The sequence below is a fragment of the Euleptes europaea genome, chromosome 8 (assembly GCF_029931775.1).
Source record: "Euleptes europaea isolate rEulEur1 chromosome 8, rEulEur1.hap1, whole genome shotgun sequence".
NCBI lineage: Eukaryota > Metazoa > Chordata > Lepidosauria > Squamata > Sphaerodactylidae > Euleptes > Euleptes europaea.
In genome coordinates, this window is record NC_079319.1 from 17,585,671 (window position 1) to 17,605,143 (window position 19,473).

Sequence of the window (19,473 nt, forward strand, 5' to 3'; positions counted from 1 at the left end):
TTATTATTATTATTATTATTATTATTATTATTATTATTATTATTATTATTATTTTGCAGTCCACGGTACCCGTAACACTCCTCCAACATCACATTTCAAGGGAATCTACTTTCCTCCTATCAGCTTTCTTCATTGTCCAGCTATCACACCCATACATAGTAATAGGGAATACGATGGCATGAATTAACTAGGTCTTGGTTTCTGGTGACACATCCTTACACTTAAGAATCTTTTCTAGTTCCTTCATGGCTGCCCTTCCCAGTCTCAATCTCCTTCTGATTTCTTGGTTGCAGTCTCCCTTTTAGTTGATGATGTAGCCAAGGAATAGAAAGTCTTCAACAATTTCAATTTCCTCATTGTCAACCTTAAAGTTGTATAATTCTCCTATTGTCATTTTGGTGGTTAGTGTTAAACTGGGATTTGGTAGATTCGAGACAAGTAGCATCTTAGAGACCAACAAGGTTTTTGATGTGTGCGCTTTCAAGCTCTCTTCATCACATAGGGAGGGAGCTTTGATTCTCGAAAGCTTGCACCCCCAAAATCTTGTTGGCCTCTAAGGTGCTGCCAGACTCAGATATAGCTGTTCTACTGCAGTCCAAGACAGCTACCCTCTGAAATTGGGATTTGAGAGCCCCAGATCAAGCCTTCACCTTTCTGTGAAGCTCATTAGGTGACCTTGGGCAAGTCACTTTCTCTCAGTTTCACTTACCTTGCATCTTTCTTGTTTGGATAAAACGGGGAAGGAAGAACCATCACCCAGAGCTCCTTGGAGGAAGTTCAGGATAAAAGTGCACTAGATAATGGGGACCACTAGGTTAGATGGCTTAAAAAAAGATGGAGTAGGTATAACCTTGGAGAAAGTATATATGAGTAACGGGTCTCTCAAAGGGGGTCTCTGTGTATTAGAGGTACCAAAACCTGGTCCGGGAAGCACGGTTTCTTTGCTTTTAAACTTTCTATTGGAAACAGAATGCAAGATGAGATGGATGTTTGGTCTAATCAAGCAAGCGGGTTCTTATACCTTGTGCAGGGTGGAAGAAATTGAAGATTTTTCTGGGGGTTAAAAGAGAAGGTTGTACCAGTGATCTGCAGGGATGGGGACATGAAGCCTTCAGGATTTGGAAAGTTTAAGGTGGCTCTCATACTGTCCTGATTCTTCTTAACCCTTTTTAATATGTATGTCTATGTGGTGTATATCAGAGCTTCTTAAACTGTGTGTCACGACCCCATATGGGGGTCATGTAACTGAATGTGGGGGTCGCAAAATTTTTTGGCAACAGTAAAAGGTTTTATGATTTATTAATATAAATGTTTGATTTGTATACCCATTTTATATCCCTATATATCCAGGGTCACGTAAAACTTTCTCGGCCGAAAAGGGTTCGCAAGTAGAAAAAAATTAAGAAGTCCTGGTGTATGGGACCTTTTGCTTCCTATACATCACCATCACTGCATTTTTTTTTTTTAAGTTGGGTTCTTGAAAAATATTTTGGGTACATTAGCATTCTTCTTGCGCCAGTTCATCCATGACTAGGACAATACTTGCTGGGTGTGTATGTGTGAGTGTGCACACAGAGAACTCCTTCATTTATAATGGTTTTATCTCCTGGAAGGTGCAACTCAATGGGAGGTGTGTGTGTGTGTGTGTGTTGTGGGGGGTAGTGGACAGTTAATCCGCCCTGCACTTTTCTGGGCAAGCAATTTTCCCAAGTTGATTTGGCCTTGCAGGCATCTTTATATCCCAAAGTGAAAGGCGGCGGGTATGTGGGTTGTATTTGCCTGTTGTGATGTGGGGAGTATATGCCTGTTGTGTTAATCAATCCAGGAGTGCACAGCCCTCACTACAATGTCATGCCTGGGTTTGGATCTTAGCTGTTTTTTTTGCTAGTGGAAAAGAAATGGTCCTGTTCGACCACCAAAAAAGGCTGTGATGGGGATCATGTGACTTACATGGACAACAGCAATGTTGGACAGGGGCTGTGTTAAGGGGGGATTGGGGCGGAAGTGAATATGCTGGTGGGATCCAACCCCTGATTGATAGTGACATGGGAGGGAGACCTGATGGTTGTCTTGCACAGTGTGCAGTTGGTCTACTAAAGCACTGGTCTGAATTAGCAGACATCAAAAGCAGACCTTCAATTTCTGACTGGAGATGTTTTCCGCAACATTTTCCCTTTGGATTAATTTTTTTTTAAATGACTGAAAAGTATGGCATTCGGCCAGGTCAAAACTAATCCTACCAAAACTTAACAGCTTGCCTCTTAAACCACTGACTCCAAAGGATGGCGGCAGGGGGGGAACAGTCAGTTGCTTTTGGACAACTCCTGTAATTAGAGGTAATTATTTATTTCTTATTTACTAGATTTCCATACCAGCTTTCATCATCCAATTTCAAAGGGGCATACAGCTTTAAAAGAAATTCTTGGCTCCTAATGGTTGAGTCACCACCCTGCTGCTGATGAGAAACTGGAGGGGCTGTAGTAGGACAGAGGCTGTGACTGGTCAAGTGGATTGCAGGCAGTAGGTAGATGTCATGGAAAGGGTTCTGTTACTTACAATATTTGCATGAAGTTCTCCTGAACTCTCCCTTGTTTTCCCTATTGACTTGGCTTGGATCAGTGCCTTTCACTTCTGACATCCAAGTCAGTGTCCAGTGCTGCAGAACAGATCTTGTCCTTCCCTTCGTTTGAGTTCTGAAGTTGTCACAAGCTCACATTTTTGAAAACATTGGGCTTCTGATGGCTTGCCCGGTACACTAGAGGTTCTGTGGATCCCTTCAGACACACTAATTCCTGGGGATCCCACCCTGCAGTCAAAGTTGTACCTGATATATTTCTGTTTCTGAAAGGCTTGCAGAAAGAGAGCCAGCGTGGTGTAGGGGCTAAGAGCGGTGGTTTTGAACCGGGTTGGTTTCCCCATTCCTCCACATGAAGCCAGCTGGGTGACCTTTGGTTACTCACACTCTCTTATCCTCACCTACATCACAGGGTGTCTGTTGTGGGGAGGGTGATTGTAAGCCAGTTTAATTCTCCCTTAAGTGGTAGAGAAAGTCAGCATATAAAAACCAACTTTTCGTCTTCTTCGTCTTCTTCGTCTTCTTCGTCTTCTTCGTCTTCTTCGTCTTCTTCGTCTTCTTCGTCTTCTTCGTCTTCTACTACTACTTGTTGTGTTTTGCCTGTGTGACAGCCAAACTATATTGCAGCATTCTCTGCAGTGTAGAAAGTTGATCTTCACACTGCTGATCTTCACAGCGATCTTCTTCACACAACACATAGTTAAATTATGGAACTCCCTGCCCTAGGACGTGGTGATGGTTGCCAACTTGGAAGGCTTTAAGAGGGGAGTGGACATGTTCATGGAGGATAGGGCTATCCATGGCTAGTAGTCAAAATGGATACTAGTTACGATGCAGGCCTATTCTCTCCAGGATCAGAGGAGCATGCCTGTTATATTAGGTGCTGTGGAATGCAGGCAGGTCAGCCCTGGTGCAGTTGTCTTGTTTGAGGGCTTCCTAGAGGCAGGCACCTGGTTGGCCTCTATGTGAACAGACTGCTGGACTTGATGGTTTGATCCAGCAGGACTTTTCTTATGTACTTAGGAAAGTTGATCTTCACACTGCAGGAAATGCTATGTGGGTTCTCCAGTGTTTCCTAGAACACAGTTTGAAAACCACAGTGTAGAAGAACTGCTGTCTACAACAGAGAATGGAATCTTTGATGAGGAAAGTGGCCTAATAATCTTGACCTTTGAGGTCTGCCTTTATAGAGGCTTATGTGACATTATCCCTTTAATGGTCCCTGTGAAGGAATGGACTTGCAAGCCCTAACCTGTTCCTCTGTTTGGGCCCCAGGAGGTTGGAAGAACCCTTAAGCCAACCCAGATTTAGAGGAATATTGGCAAATTCACTAGCCCTTGTGAAAGTGCCATCAAGTCACAGCCAACTTACAGCAACCCTGTAGAATTTTCAAGGCGAAATACAAATAGAGGTGGTTTGTCATTGACTGCCTCTGCGTAGCAACCCTTGACTACCTTGGTGGCCTTCCATCCAGGTACCAACCAGGGCTGACCTGCTTGGCTTCCAAGATCAAACAAGATCGGGCCAGCCTGGGCCATTAGTAGCCTGCTGTTAATTATGGAAGGCGTGCAGAAAACTCCCTGGCACTGTTGGTTACATAGTAATGGCATACATGATTGACTTGTGTCAGCCAATATTGCAAACACTATTAAATGGCCCTCTGTTATGCTAAATAAATGTAAGAAACAGCATGTTCAGTGTGAATGGCTAGGCTGTGCCTCTTATGGCAAAACCAAGGGCTATTGGGAGGTAGTTGTTTCATTGCAATAAACACTTGACCGGAAAGCTCTGAACTACAGACCACTTCTGGTCCCAAGCTGTCCAGATGTGGGATACTCAACCTGTACTTGATGACAGTACATTTTTAATTTTAAAATGTATTTGTAAAAGAAATGGTCACAGATTTAATATCTTTTAAAATTATTTGGTTTCTTTATAGCTGTAGCCTGAGAGATGTAACTCTTATTTGGAAATACGATATATTTCAGTTTTGAATGTCTGTTTCACAGATTTTCTCCTTTTCTCTTTAGTGGAATGCACATTTCTCTAAGTGATCGCTTAACGTTCAGAGGTATATAATAAGCAGGAGGTAAATTTGTACCTCATATTTGAAATTTGTTCTCTTAACACTCTTAATTTATCCCATACTCCATAAGCTAGAAGACTATTAATTTACTGTATTCTTCAAACATATGCTAATAGAAGAGATCATTCTTGCTTAATTTGATGTGAATTAACAAGACATTTATTTGATGTGAGCCAGTTGAAGGAGACAGTGCTTTCTATTTCTGTAGAGCATAAAATGTCTTTGGAGAATACAAATTGCAAATGATCTTTGGAGACTAAGGCCCTGCTCAAACTACAAAGTTTATACATGTCAGGTAGGGTTGCCAGCTCTGGGTTGGGCAATACCTGGTGATTTTGGGGGTGGAGCCTGAGAAGGATGGGATTTGGGGACGGGAGGGACATCCGCAGGGTATAATTCCATAGAGCCCATCCTCCGGAGTAGCCATTTTCTCCAGGGGAACTGATCTTGATCGTCTGGAGATCAGTTATAATAGTGGGAGATCTCCACGTGCAACCTGGAGGTTGGCAACCCTAATGTCAGGGGAGGCGAGGAGGGGGGAGATACCAAAGTGGTAAGCTGCTTCCAACGTATGTGTGATCACTGGATTGTGTGCACAGCCCCTTCACTTTGAGGATCAGTGTGTGCAGTTGGAAACCTAGCCGAAAGCAAAGTTTCCAGTTGCACAGACAAGCTTCTGCATGTAGAGTTTGCATGGTGTGAGAACCATGCAAATAACCCTTAAGCCATGCTTAGAGTCTGAAAGTTGGGTTCCTATTTTGTTTTGTTTTTTAAAGTTAACATACATTTTGTGTGTGTGTGTGTGTGTGTGCGCGCGCGCGCACTAGACTGCACACAGGCTAGTGAAATTGATATAAGTTGGAGATGGATCTTGCTCTTCTTATTGAATACACTTCGACATCTGAGTAGGACTTACATTTAAATTGGAATTAATTTGGCTTCTTTTGAAGAAAGGCTGAAACAATTTCCTGATGAAACTTTATTACTTCAGCTGAGATTGGTCTATGGACTTTTTGGGGGAAATGCCCTCAGAAAAGTCTTGTAAGTTTGGGGTTTGTTTAGTCTAGAGTAAGTATATGATGGATTTGGTTTCCTGTGATTTCTTTGTACGTGCTGGAATGTATGATAAGGAACTCTTACGGTCTAGTCCTAAATGGAAGGACCTCCAAAGCCAATTGACTTCAGTGGACTTGGAAGAGAGGATCCTTGTTTAGGATCGCACTGTTTATTCATGTTATTCTTCCCACCATTGTGGCCCCTAATAATGCTGCTTGTTCTGTTACTGTAATGCTACTGCAGAAGCCCCAGCAGCAAAGCTTGCTTAGGTCTGTACAGAATGCACATAGTCTTTTCACAAAGGATGTACACCGTTAAATCCATTGCATTGGATAAAGGAAAAAACAACAACTGATTTTGCCTTCTCAAAGGCCATTGGAGGTTGGTTCTTGTAGGTTATCCGGGCCATTGGAGGTGTTCTCTTTTAGAAAATGTGACACAAGTCAGTATCATTCTGCTGCGTGGGACAACATATATTCTCTCACCTGGTAGTGTGATAGTGCAGTCCTAAGCAGAATTACATCTTTTAAATTGCTTTGAAGTCAGTGGGCTTTCTGGGTGACCTTGGGCCAGTCACAGTTCTCTCAGGACTCTCTCAGCCGACGGAGAGGCAGGCGACGGCAAAACAGCTCTGAACATCTCTCGCCTTGAAAACCCTATGGCGGGGGTGTCTAAAATACGGCCTGCGGGCCGGATCCAGCCCTTTGAGAGCTCTTCTCCCGCCCGCAAGCCGGTTGAGGTAGCCACCCCCCTCCATTCTGATCTGGGCTGGCGAGCCCACTGCGGTCTTGCCAGATGAAGCAACCACCACCCCCGCTCCCAATCTGGGCTGGCGAGGCATGGCCCGGACCGACCAAGGGGCATTTATGTCATATCCGGCCTTTTAATAAATGAGTTTGACACCCCTTCCCTACTGGGTTGCCGTAAGTCAGCTGTGTATTGACGATACCCACACACAAGGGTGTAACTTGTTTTAAGGTTACACTGTTAGTAAGTTTTGATTCTATCCTGATGAGCAGGTAGCAGGACAGCATTGTAGAGTCTCGCTGGGGGTGATATCCAGGCCTGGATTCCAGTTGTGCTGTAACTCATCAGGCCAAAGGCTCTTGACCTAAGCCATAAGGTACTTGAGTTCTGTCTACAAAAAAGGCTTTGGAAGGTTTGAGTTATGATCTTGCCTGCAAAACCAGCACAGCCACTAACAGGTTTGCATGCTGTAGATCAGTTAAGTGTTTTAGATTTTAAGTGGTATATAGAGAATCTTGAGCATCAGAACATATTTAGGGTGGGATTCCTAAGCCTGGAAGTCATCTCAGGGGATTTGTGGCTAGAGGAAAATTAACCTTCCGTGTGACTCTGAAAAGTAAAAGACATTGAACAGTTAACTGTTTGTGTTGGAGCTCTGTTGCCTCAACAGAATCCCACTGGATGCACCAAACCCACTGCAAGAACTTCACCTGACATAGCTAATAGCCACTGATCTATCAGTCCTGAATTTGTCTGGTCCTCTCATTCAGCTGTCTGAGATACTGGCTGTGGCTGCATCTTACGGAAATAAAGTCAGTAGTTGCATTTTGCATGAGAACTACTTATGGCTATTTCATTGGGACTTGCTGCTGCTCAGTTTCACTCGAATGCCTTGAGTTCTAAGGAGGAACTAATAATCATGTACTTTGTTTCTTCTATTTTAATATGGTTAGTGCTAGCCCCTGTGAGATTCTGCAGGCACAAAACAGTTTGGATTCTGGTTATTGTTCAAACGCTGCACCATACAGTGCCTCACATCAGATGATCGCACTGTTTGTCATTAATTAAAGCTTAGCTCCCTAGAAGTGGTGGGAAAGTATTAGGAGTATGCATTATGCTGGGCCGCCGAGAGCGCGGAGACTTCTGCTAGAATGCTCTGGTCCCAATATGATCTGTTCTTCGCAATGTTTTGTTTCCATCTCTGTGTTCTAACTTCAGAGGGGGAAAGGAGTTAATTTGGCGGCATTTGCATTTGCTCTGTCCTCGCATGTAATTTTTTTTAAACATATAGTTTGGGATGATGCCTCCAGCACTGTCCCATTCGCTCTTGACAGAAGGCCCCACCCACTTAGGCTGATGCAATAGCATTTCTCGGTGCCACGGGTAACATTTGCTGTAGACCAGCCGAGTGTTTTGCGGGCCTAAGCAAACAATCGTTTCTGCCAATATACAACGTTTTCTTTACCCAATCCCTTAGCGAGTGGGCCGGGGGGCCTCCGTTGAAGGGATTTACTAAGATACATGTGTAAGTTAGGCAACGAAGGAGGGCATAGTGTATGACTAGTGATTTGCAAACAGAGAGAAATGTTGTATTTCCAGAGGATTGCAGGGGCTCAACCTGTAGCCCTCTTGTATAGCCCTTCGTGGTTTTGATGGGGATTTTTGGAAAATCAACCATTAGTGGAATTTGTATGACTTTTCTTGAGGTTCAGATGCCAAGCTGGAGGTTCCATGCTTGGTGAAGAGCAAACCTTTTGTCGAGTATTTATGCAAATTGCACAAAACCAGACAGCTTTTCTCTGTTTCTCTAAGCCCCAAACTATAATCACAGTTCAGACAGAGAGCCATGCAAAAGCCCCTGAGGCTGATTTTGGAGGGTCTACGGAAATGTGCCGTCGTTAGCCTACAGATCACAGGTCAGGAAAGCTTCGGTGCTCTTGGCGCAATGGAACTGCGTAATTCCTCATCTTGTCTGACTCATCTCAGAGAACCTCCCTAATCCTACCCAGCTGAAGTTGAGGCAGAGAGTACCTTCTTCTATTGTCTCTGTAAGCCCTACCCCAGTCCATGTGATGATAAACAAGGCTAGGCAGGATTGTTACCACTCGCTGCGGGCGGTGGCGGATTTATATAGAAGAAAGTACAGCGCATTGCCCGTGCTAGCTCACGAAGCCCTTCTTCATAATGCAGTTTCATTAACGTTTTGTTTGCGATGAAAGACACTGCCTCATCAGTTTTTGTCTACCTGTGTCCATAATGGATCATTGGGATTACTTAGATGAAGACAATGTGGAGGCCGAAACCACATTTCTCTGTTGAATGTGTCTTGACTGAGACAAAAATGGACCACAGCGTAGTTTATGAACTTGTGCAGGAGGCCCTGTAACGAAGCCATGTGCATCCATATTGATCCACGTGCTTTGGCTGTTTAATCCTTGGCTCAATGGAAGCGTCTCCATTCTTGATCTTATTCAAGAGCTTAATCCAACCTCTTGAGCACAGCATTGGAGCTATATGGTTGCTTATTGCTCGGTACCCATAATAATGTGTTAGCATTTATGTAGCATCATCAGAGCGCTTCATGCGTGTTATCTAAGCATTCCTTGCACCAGCGTTATAAATTAGGCCAGTATCATGGATATGGATTAGGCCAAATAGGAGTGGGCTGCTTAAGGCAGAAGCAGGATTTGAATCGGGGGTTTCCCAGGTCACAGCTTCTTCTCTTTAGCCACTACATTTACACCTGCACTTCACTACTCTTGAGCAGCTAAAAGGGTATAAGTATTTTGGGCCATATTTCTGTGATTAGCACGCTGTACAATATATGTAAATAACATAACTAAAGCATCAAATTATGTTGAAGCAAGACAAGACCTGGGCAGCAGACAAATCATCATTTGCCAGTATTTTTGAGAAGTCCGATTCCATGATGTTTAGAATAATGGTTGAATTTTTGCTGCAGCGCCTAGCCACTTGCTTTTAAAGCTACCATTTTCACACAGCAACTTTACGTTATCCGGGTATTCAAAGTGTGGGATGGGGTTCTCAGAAGTGATGTCATTTATTGCTAGGGAACGTGCAGATGGCTTCCTGATATAATATGGCCCATATTTGTTACATACATTTGACTGACAGTGTCCTATAGAGTTGCTCCCCCAAACCCTACCCCACATGTGGTGTGGCTGGGAACAATCTCTCTTGGGAGGGCCTGGCAGATATGGGGTGGGGGCTCAGACAATGTCCTAGTACTTGGGGGTGGGGGAAGGTAGGGCAGGCTGTAACCACAGCAAAAAAGGGAGGACCTGCTTTGAGAGGTTTACAGCAGTATGAGTAAGCAGGAACGGGGCGGGGTATGTGAGGTTACACCAGGGACTAGCAGGACACCATATCTGGTGGAATGCTGAAGAAAAGCCCCTAGGTCTAAGGAGCCCATTGTCTGGAGTGGGAGGGACCGGAGGAGAGAAAAGAGGAGAAGAAAGGATTGGGATTTTGTGGTTGGCTTCAGGAGCGGTGGTAATGGGGTACCAGCTTTTGACGTTAGCTATTTATTTTATTTATTTATGTTGCAATTTCTTGCCCTCCTTCCCCGGCCAAAGCCAGGCTCAGGGCGGGTTGCATCATTTAAAACTTACATCAATAATGTTGAACTTAAAGCAATAAAACCCAGTTAAAAACAAACAAAATCCCATGATGGCGCTCACTAGCTAGTCATGCTGGTCAAGCAAACAGGCAAGGGGGCAACAAAGTGATTTACTGTTTCCCTTGTTGGGGGAGTGGGGGCAGGGCTGGCTGTAACTCAAGTGTAATAAGTGCCGCGTTAATGGGATCCGAGGCTGTGTGAATGTGTGTCTTGACTGAGCGAGAGAGTGTGCAACGGAGTAGGATAGTTAACTCTTCGTGGTTTTTCTAAGCAAAATGGTGTGCTGCAGCCACCAGCTTTGCTTGAATACATACAGCATGGAATATAAAGTAGGCATAATCATGTTTTTAAGTAAACTGCGGGGAGGAACAGTATAATGAATGCATCATTTAGGAAGGAAACCTTTTCTTTTCTTTTGCAGATGTGCAGATCAGCTCTCAAAATGTCTTCTGTGTCTTCCGTGTTCCTTCTAAGCCACTTGCATTAGCCCTCCTGCTAGTTGACTAATAGAATTAATAACTGAAAAAGCAAAAAAAGCAAACAAACAAACAGAAAAAAAAACATCACAAGAACAAAACAAACAAAAAAAGCATTCTAGAGCCACATGCCTTATGAAGTCAATGCTGGGTATGATTTTACAAGTATGTAATCTATTTTTTTTCCCTCCAAGTGGAAATGTGAACTGGAAAACTTTTTGGCACGCCATAAAGCATTGTGCAATCTGTTATTTGTCTTAGAGATAACAATTGGAAAATGCCTATATTCTCACTGTGTCTAACATGACTTGCCAGTAGATAGTTTCCTCCATTTAGAAGGACTCCAAATGGGCTTTTATTTAGATAATATGTCGTCTTGAAAAATGATATTGATGCTGTACAAATACAGCAGAAAAGCGTATCTTTCTTACGGGTCTGCTGCTGCAGAAACCATCCAATGAAATAGAGTATTTTTAGAACAAGGCAAGCTGAGGGTATGCGGGGGTTGGGGGGAGAAGATGAAGAAAAGCTGAGGCTCCTACTGCTTCTCGAATTCTTCTCCCCATGCAAAATTGTTGACATTTTCTTTTTCCCATTAGCGTTGCTCAAATACAAAACGGGGAGGGGGAGAGTTAAATAAAAAAAGTTGTTCTACCTTCTGTCCCACCCACCCTGCAACCAACCATCTGTTCCGCAGCTGAACATGCAGAAATTCGAATGCGAGTGGGGATCTGTGGGTTGGGGCAGTAATCCAACACTGGCATTAGAAGAGAGACATCATTTGAACGAAGGAACAGCTCTTCCCAAACTGGAGTGGGATCGTAATAGGGATGCAGTCATCCCCACAGATCCATTGTGAACCAGTGATGGCTTTTTGCCAAGGAATATTCAATCCTTCCACCAGGGTTTTGTGGAGAAGAAGGATGCTTTCTTCCTAAGAATCCTGTTCCTCCTTGGGACTCTCTCTTCCCCCCCCACCCCCGACACCCTTGAAATGAGTCTAGACATTTCTATAAATTGCAGAATGAAAAGCGCTGGTAAGTGAAACTGGTTCTTTGGACTTGATACAAGCGATGAGGGGGAGTTGGTCCAGGATCCATGGAAACCTGAAACCTTGTGTAGTTGATGATGATCTAATGAAGCTTACATTGGGAAGGATCTCAAATGTGAGTGGTAGTTGTTTTGGGATACCCATTTTAGATATAACGTACTTTTACAAAATTTGATCTCCTTAATTCCATCCATCCCGTTTTTATTTTCTTAGTCAAAAGTATAATTTCTAGATGTGTGAGCTCAAAGTAGGGAGTAGCTTTTTGGTGTGTGTAGATGGGGAGGTTCAAGAGCCTGTAGTAGAAAGGGAGAGCTCGTAGTACTCTGGGACACACTGGCTTTTTTTCAGCCGCACATTCCACAAAGTGTACTTACACTTTCTTAAGAAGGGGTGGCAATTTCATCTGATTCATCCCTCCCACTTCTCCTCCTACGCTGACCCTCAGGAAAACAGTTATTGGGTGGGGATGGGGAATTGGTGGAAATTACTACTCCCTCTTAAGAAAACGTGAATGCTCTTAAGTCTTCAGAACTTTGTGGACAGATGCAGGCTACTGCGAGGCAACCCTTTGGAATCCTTAATAGTATGGGTGGACCCACACACCATTAGATATTGTGCTGCTATTGTACTCTCACAACCACTCACCTCCAGATTGTCTTGTCCACATAGGAGGGGAAGGCTTATGACAACGCAATAGCACAATGTCCAGTGTTGTGTGGATTTGTTTATTTTCCATTTGGCCATGATCCTTGGCAAGTTATTTCTTCCAATAACACCATTCACTGTTTTTAAAGAAATTCAATATGGTGTGGCTGGTAGATCACAAAAAAGGAAAGAAAGAAAGAAAGAAATGCAGCAGGTCCTCGGGGAAACCTGCATAACAAAACCTCCAACAAAAGGACCTAAACCAACACAAGTAAATAACAGACATTATACGTGACTTTGTTATTGACTAGTTTGGTTTATATATGTGGATCGATGTTATCATATATTGGACATTTTTGTGTAATGGTACATTTTTCAGTATACATTAGATTTCTTATTCACTGAGGCTCCTGTCATAGCTGGTTTTGTTACCCTTCCTTATATCCCTCCAACACTAGATATATGCTGCTCAAGATCAATTGATCAAGGAGCTTCTAAGGGATAAAAGGAAAGGTTTTGTTACCCAGATTGCTGGGAGAACGTCAAGGTTGCTTTCTTAGTGATGACAGGTTGTTTATTGCTTTGAACTGCAAAAAGACTAGATTACCAATTATGCTTAAAACCTATATTGTGGGAGGGTGGATAATCTTTACACAAACCATATTGGAATTTAGATACACTTTTTTTGTGCACGAGTAATGCACCCCGTGGCGCAGAGTGGTAGGCTGCAGTACTGCAGTCCAAGCTCTGCTCACAACCTGAGTTCGATCCCAACGGAAGTTGGTTTCAGGTAGCTCAAGGTTGACTCAGCCTTCCATCCTTCTGAGGTCGGTAAAATGAGTACCCAGCTTGCTGGGGGTAAAGGTAAGATGACTGGGGAAGGCACTGGCAAACCACCCCGTAAACAAAGTCTGCCTAGTAAACGTCGGGATCTGACGTCACCCTATGGGTCAGGAATGACCCGGTGCTTGCACAGGGGACCTTTAGCTTTTACCTTTAATGAAGGCATCTGAACTTCTTATTCATTTTAATGTGTATCTTCTCCAGTTTGATCTTATCATGCTCACCCAGAAGTAAGTCTTACTGATTTCAGTGGGGTTTAATGGGTTTTGCTATCAAGGAGGTGTGCCTAGAACTACAGACAGTGTTTTAAAGTATCTCATGGAGGTTTCGTGTTCGGCAAAAATGTCAGTGTTATTCTTTCAATATTTAGTGTTGGGTTTTATGTGGGTGGAGGCATAGCATTAGACTCTATTGCTTATTTTAAATCATCTTATTAAACTCATTGGTCTCTTTTTGTGGCGTGTGTCTATGTTTGTATTTTCAGATATGGTCCGGAAAAAGAATCCCCCTCTGAGAAACGTTGGTAGTGAAGGTGAATCCCAGACTCTCAAGTTGCCAGGGATTGGAAGCGACGATACCGAAAGGAAGCAAGAATTTTCTGCCGGTCAGATGCATGAAAACGCTGAGCAGGGCGAGGCTGCGGAGCCAAATGACAAGGAGGGGTTTTGCACGCACGTCCCGGAGTCGTCTCCCAGCACTAAAAAGGACTTGAAAAGCGCAGCGCTGAGTGAGAAGGCTGGCTTCAATTATGAAAGCCACAGTAAGGGAGGAAATGTTCCATCCTTTCCTCATGATGAGGTGACAGACAGAAATGCGCTGGCCTTCTCGTCTCCAGCTGTGGGGGGAACCTCAGAGTCCTTGAAGTCTCCCGTCAGATCAGATGCAGATGACACCCAGGATGCGGTCTGCATCCCGTCGGGAGATCTATCAGAGAAAAGCGAAGAGCATCGCACCTCACCCAAAGCTACAGATGCAACGGCGCATGCGCAGAGCGGCCCAGCCGAGCACCCAGGCTCAAGTCCGACCTCGGCGGCCTCAAAAAACCCACAAGTGCCTTCTGATGGGGAGTTAAGGCCAAACAGATCCAAAGCAGATTTGCTGGCAAACGAGAACCCAGAGACGGCGCCTCTGTCTCCAGAACTTCAGGACTTCAAATGCAACATCTGTGGCTACGGTTACTACGGCAACGACCCCACGGATCTCATCAAACACTTCCGCAAGTACCACCTAGGGCTGCACAACCGCACGAGGCAGGATGCAGAGCTCGACACTAAAATTTTGGCACTCCATAACATGGTGCAGTTCAGCCACTCCAAAGACTTCCAAAAGGTCAACTGTTCTGTGCTGTCAGGGGTCCTCCAGGACATAAATTCCCAAAGGCCCGTCTTGCTCAATGGGACTTACGATGTGCAGGTTTGTATCTTGAACCTTCCACGCCTCCCTGTGTGCTTTTTGCAGACACTTTCATGTTCTTCAAGCTCGTGTCGTTAAAGGATCCCTGTAGTTTGCTACAAACACAGAATTGCCAAGAGCCCTTCTGCTTGCCTTAGTTAACAGTTTGCAAGTTGTGAAACCATGGTTATGCAGAGGCAAAACCAGGTTTTGCAAACAGATGCACACTTGAGAAGGAGCAGTGGTCGGCTCCAGCTTCCTGAGTCACGCACATCCTGTCAAACATTTGTTTTCCACACTTAATTATTCCTTTTAATTTATTTATTGGAAACATTTCTGTTCCCCCCTTCTACCCAAATAGGCCCCCAAGGTGGCAAATACCAAAACATTGAAAACAGCATTTAAAATAAGGTATATATAAAATATTTAAACAATTCAGAAAAAAAAGGTATAGACATACAAGCACAACACAACCAGGAAGGAGGGCCAGTAAGAACGAAGGGGTTCAAATTCCCATTCTCCCATTAAGCTTTCTAGGTAATTCTTGGCCTGTCATTCTTCTGGCCTACCCTACCTCACAGGGTTATTACAAGGATAAAGTAGGGTAAGGGGAGAACCACATATGTCATCCAAAGCTCCCTTTAGGAAGTGTGCAATAAAAATGTTCTAGACAGGCACATTCTGGGTACCAAATGGAGTGCAAAACCTTTATCAAATATGGACACCGCTATCCTTAAGAGTAATTTCAGAGAGCAGCTGTGTTGCTGTGCAGTAGAAAAGCTAGAATCGAGTCCAGTAGCACCTTAGAGACCAACAAGATTTTGGGGGTATAAGCTTTCGAGGGTCAAAGGTCTGACCAAGGGAACCTATCTGACGAAGGGAACTTTGACTCTTGAAAGCTTATACCCTGAAAATCTTGTTGGTCTCTTAAGATGCTACTGGACTTAATTCCATCCTTGAGAATAGTTTCCTTCCTTCCACCCAGGGCTTTTTGTGTGGCAGTACTTACTGGTACTGAGCACCAGCCCCTTGGGGGGGAGCTCTCCCAAGTCCTGAGAAGAGGGAGCATTAGTAGAAATCAATACAGCCTTATATATGAGTACGAACACTTCTTTTTTAAACAATAACAAAAAACCCCCACTGTTCCAACACATTAATTTTTTACCTTAATGGACCCAGTATAGCTCAAATTTGTATTGACAAGAGTCTCAGTGAAATTGGTGGAACTAGTGGGTCATGACTAATTTTTTCCCCTGTGTATTAACGTCAGAACTTTACCTTATAGCTAATTTTGCTGGATCAGGGCCAATGCTTTTTAAGTATTCAACTTAAAATGGAAAGTTTGAATGTAAACTGGTGTTTTTAGAGGAACTCTACCTCCCCAGCAATGATGATGGGAGATTTGAGGTGTTTAAATGGCAAGCAGTTTGGAGCCCAGTTTGGGACGGAGACCTGTAGTCAACCCATTTTCATTAATGGGTTAATTCTGTGATTTGTCATTTTGAATGGTGGCAAGAGAAAATAAAAAAGCACTTCTGACCTCCACACCAGTATTTCACTTCCGGGTACAGCCAGGAAGTGACAGTTGGTAGATCAAGGAATCACCGGAAACACTATGGTTAAAAGTTTCTGGCGATTCCTAGAGCTACCCATTATCACTTCTGGGTTGTTCCCGAAAGTGACATAGTGACATTGGTGATGCTGCTGAGTTCGAAGAACCTACACGCACCACGAATGTTCGAGCTAAACTAATATTCACCTGCATCCTTATTAAGGAGAAGCTTGAATATAGCAGAGGAAGAATGACGGAAGTCTGGCTGGAAGGGCAGAGAGTTTAAAAACAAAAGGGATCAATAAATATCTTCTATTTAGTAGGTCATCATGACAAAGACAAGACTTAATTATCACCATTGTTACTCATGCCCATACCAAGCACGACAGAGTTAAGAACATAAGAAAGGCCATTATGGATCAGACCAAGGTCCATCAAGCCCAGCAGTCTGTTCTCACTGGCCAACCAGGTGCCTCTAGGAAGCCCCCAAACAAGACAACTGCAGCTGCATTATCCTGCCTGTGTTCCACAGCACCTAATATAATAGGCTTGCTCCTCTGATCCTGGGGAGAATGTATGCATCATGACTAGTATCCATTTTTACTAGTAGCCATGAGTACATTTTTACTAGTAGCCCTCTCCTCCATGAACATGTCCACTCCCCTCTCAAATCCTTCAAAGTTGGCAGCCATCACCACATCCTGGGGCAGGGAGTTCCACAGTTTCACTATGTCAATTAGGCTTTCAGGGTTGTCAGAGCTTGCAGTTTGTTTCAAAAAGAGTACCTTCTTCTGGAGTCCAGACACATGTTATCTGCCCTGCACTGAAAATTATCAGTTTAATGGAGATCATAATTTTGTTTGGTGAGTAAAGTGATGGTAACACTCTTTCTTATTTCTTTAACATTTCTGGTGAAATGTCAGAGAGGAGTACTTGAGTATTGGCCTGATAAAAATTTCGGGGTATTTTCCATAATTGTTGAAAGCCATTGGCTATTTGCAGTTCTATAGGCAAGGCTCGGTTCTGTCTTTTTACTCAGATGGCAGTATCTCACACATCTGGAATATTTCAGTGCTTAACAACAGGGCGGCAAGGCATTCTGTGAACCCATTCACAAGAACAGGGCCCGTGATTTCTCATGGCTTACTGGCTGGAAATCACTTTGTGGTACAAAAACTGTCGGTGTCTCTGTAAGTAATATGATATAAACGATAAGGAAAAGAAACACTTTTGGGGTGGGAAGTTGTGGGTGTAATTGGTCTGTAAATTAGAAAACAGCCATTTTTAATTAGAATGATGGTTCCTGCAAATATTGTTATTTAATGATTTGGTGAACTTAGTAAAGGTGGTGGAGTTTGGAGGAAAAAGCACAGGAACATTAACCTTTGAGTGTTCATAGTAGTGTGAGCAGCAGGGGAGAAATCTGCCCAATGGAAAATCCTGGGTTTTTCTCCCCCCTTTCAAAGAATCCTTTGAGTAACTGATCCAGGCTGTTGAGTAGATCTCCTTTCTGTCTATAATGGCCAATATACAGGAATTTGAGTTTTTCAACATTTTCTTACATTTTCCAAACAATGTTTCTTGGTTATTTATAGGAAAGTTGATGCTTGATTAGATTGGGCTGGATACTTTTCCTAGGCGGTATTTTCCGAAATAAACCAGATGTGTGCAGTATCTCAGATTGAACAAATAGAACTCGAAATAAAACAGATCAATGAAAACTGTATTCGTTTAATAAGCCCTGGCAACGGAATACCATAAGGAAGACAAAAAGTGGTAGGAAACAGCACACAGATAATCTAGTTAAGATCAGTCCTTTCTCCAAGCAGAACTATATTCTAAAATAGACCAGACGCTCCTATTTGGAGCTAGTGATTCTTTGAAAGAAACAATTGGCTCCAGAAACCAGTTCTTCTTTGTGAAGAACGCTATCTTTCCCTGCCGACTTTGGGGAAAAGAGCATTAAATATTCAGTTGTGCCAAATGTTAGACTTCATCACTTGTGCATACACCAGATGTTGATGCTGAACATGTAAGAAGATAAATAACTGATTGATATTTTCTTGCTTTTCAGTAAATACTGAGCAGATTTCGTAAACATGCTGCAAAAGAATTACTGAAATTCCCTGTAGTGCCTCCGAGTGCATTTGATCACCATGCTTATTTCAGTAGTTCCTCCCCCACCATTTTATCCAAGAGATACAACTGTGGGGAAATGTTGAATGCACAGTGGGTTGGATCCAGCCAGTAATTTCACTCTGACTTACAGCGCATTCCTGACTTCTGAGGACAAAAGTCCTCAGGAGGCCAGGAAGGGGCTGCACCGGCATTGGGGCCCCCTGTGCCAGCTCCCAGGATACTTACGCCATCATGAATTGTCCCAACGCTGGCGTGGAGGCTCGGATGCTGGTCTCCCGGCACTGCCATGGATGCTGGCTGGGCCTTCCGCTGGTGTCCCACTGGTGTAAAGACCCGTGCCGGTGTTCCGGGGGGGGGGGAGTTCCGGCATTCTGGGAGGCGGAGCTGCCTGTAGGCAGCCTCCTGTCTCTTTTCGCCTCATTATGCCCATGGGACGAACAGCGTTGCTGCGCCTGCTTTTTAGCAGGCACAGCCTCGCTATTTTCAATAGGGCGAAAAGCCCATTTAAAAAAGAAAAAGCCTTTTAAAGGCTTTTTTGAGATTTTGGCAGCCGCGAAACAGGTTAGGAGGTGCTGCAGCGGCGCCTCCTGCCCGCTGTCCCCGGCTGCCGACAGCTCAGGAATGGGCTGTCCATTCCCCTCTTTACTACAGTCCCTATTGTACCTGCTCCCCAGTGTAACCAATTTTGGGGGGTATTCAAAGGGAGCTCCACCTTACTTTATCATCAGCAGAAAGGCTGAGCTGGATCCTTCCTAATGATTATTACTTCATTGGGAATGGTTTTCAAGTCACTAATTCCTGGTTTCTGAGGACCCAGAATGAAGAATGCAATCTTGAGCATTTCTTAAAATTTTATTTTATGTTTTAGATTTTTATCCCACCCTTACTCCAAGGAGCTGAAGATGGTGTCAGCCCCCTTCTCTGTTTATCCTCAGAAAGACCCTGTGAAATAGGGGTTGGTTGAAAGATAGTGATTGGCCCAAAGTCACCCAATAAGCTTTGTTGCCAGGTAGGGATTTGAAAATGTCAGTGAAGTCCTGTGCAGAGTTACTGCGGTCTAAACTTGTTGAAATTAAGAACTTTAGACTTGAATAACTGCACAGGATTGCACTGTGAGTTTCCCCAATTGGTAGTCCGCACCATATTGCACTAATCTGTTTTATTATAGTTCTGTTGTGGGTCTAATTGTTTAGTTTGTAAACTGTCTCAATAGCCTTCAGCAAAAGTAGATGTGGGATGAATATTTTTATAAACCGAATATTTGTATTTGC

General features: G+C 43.7%; 1 protein-coding gene across 4 annotated transcripts in view; it reads left to right on the forward strand.

The window, feature by feature from the left end:
- Nucleotides 1-19,473, forward strand: part of TRPS1 (transcriptional repressor GATA binding 1) — a 281,041-nt gene that overhangs the window by 64,621 nt on the left and 196,947 nt on the right. For 2 of the 4 annotated variants that reach the window (XM_056854086.1, XM_056854089.1), the window contains exons 1-2: nt 10,677-10,745; nt 13,604-14,532. In XM_056854086.1, coding sequence (XP_056710064.1) covers nt 10,709-10,745; nt 13,604-14,532 — 966 coding nt within the window. In that variant the 5' untranslated portion in view covers nt 10,677-10,708. Of the gene's footprint in view, nt 1-10,676; nt 10,746-13,603; nt 14,533-19,473 lie in introns of those variants that run through there. The other 2 variants (XM_056854087.1, XM_056854088.1) reach the window with 2 other exon arrangements.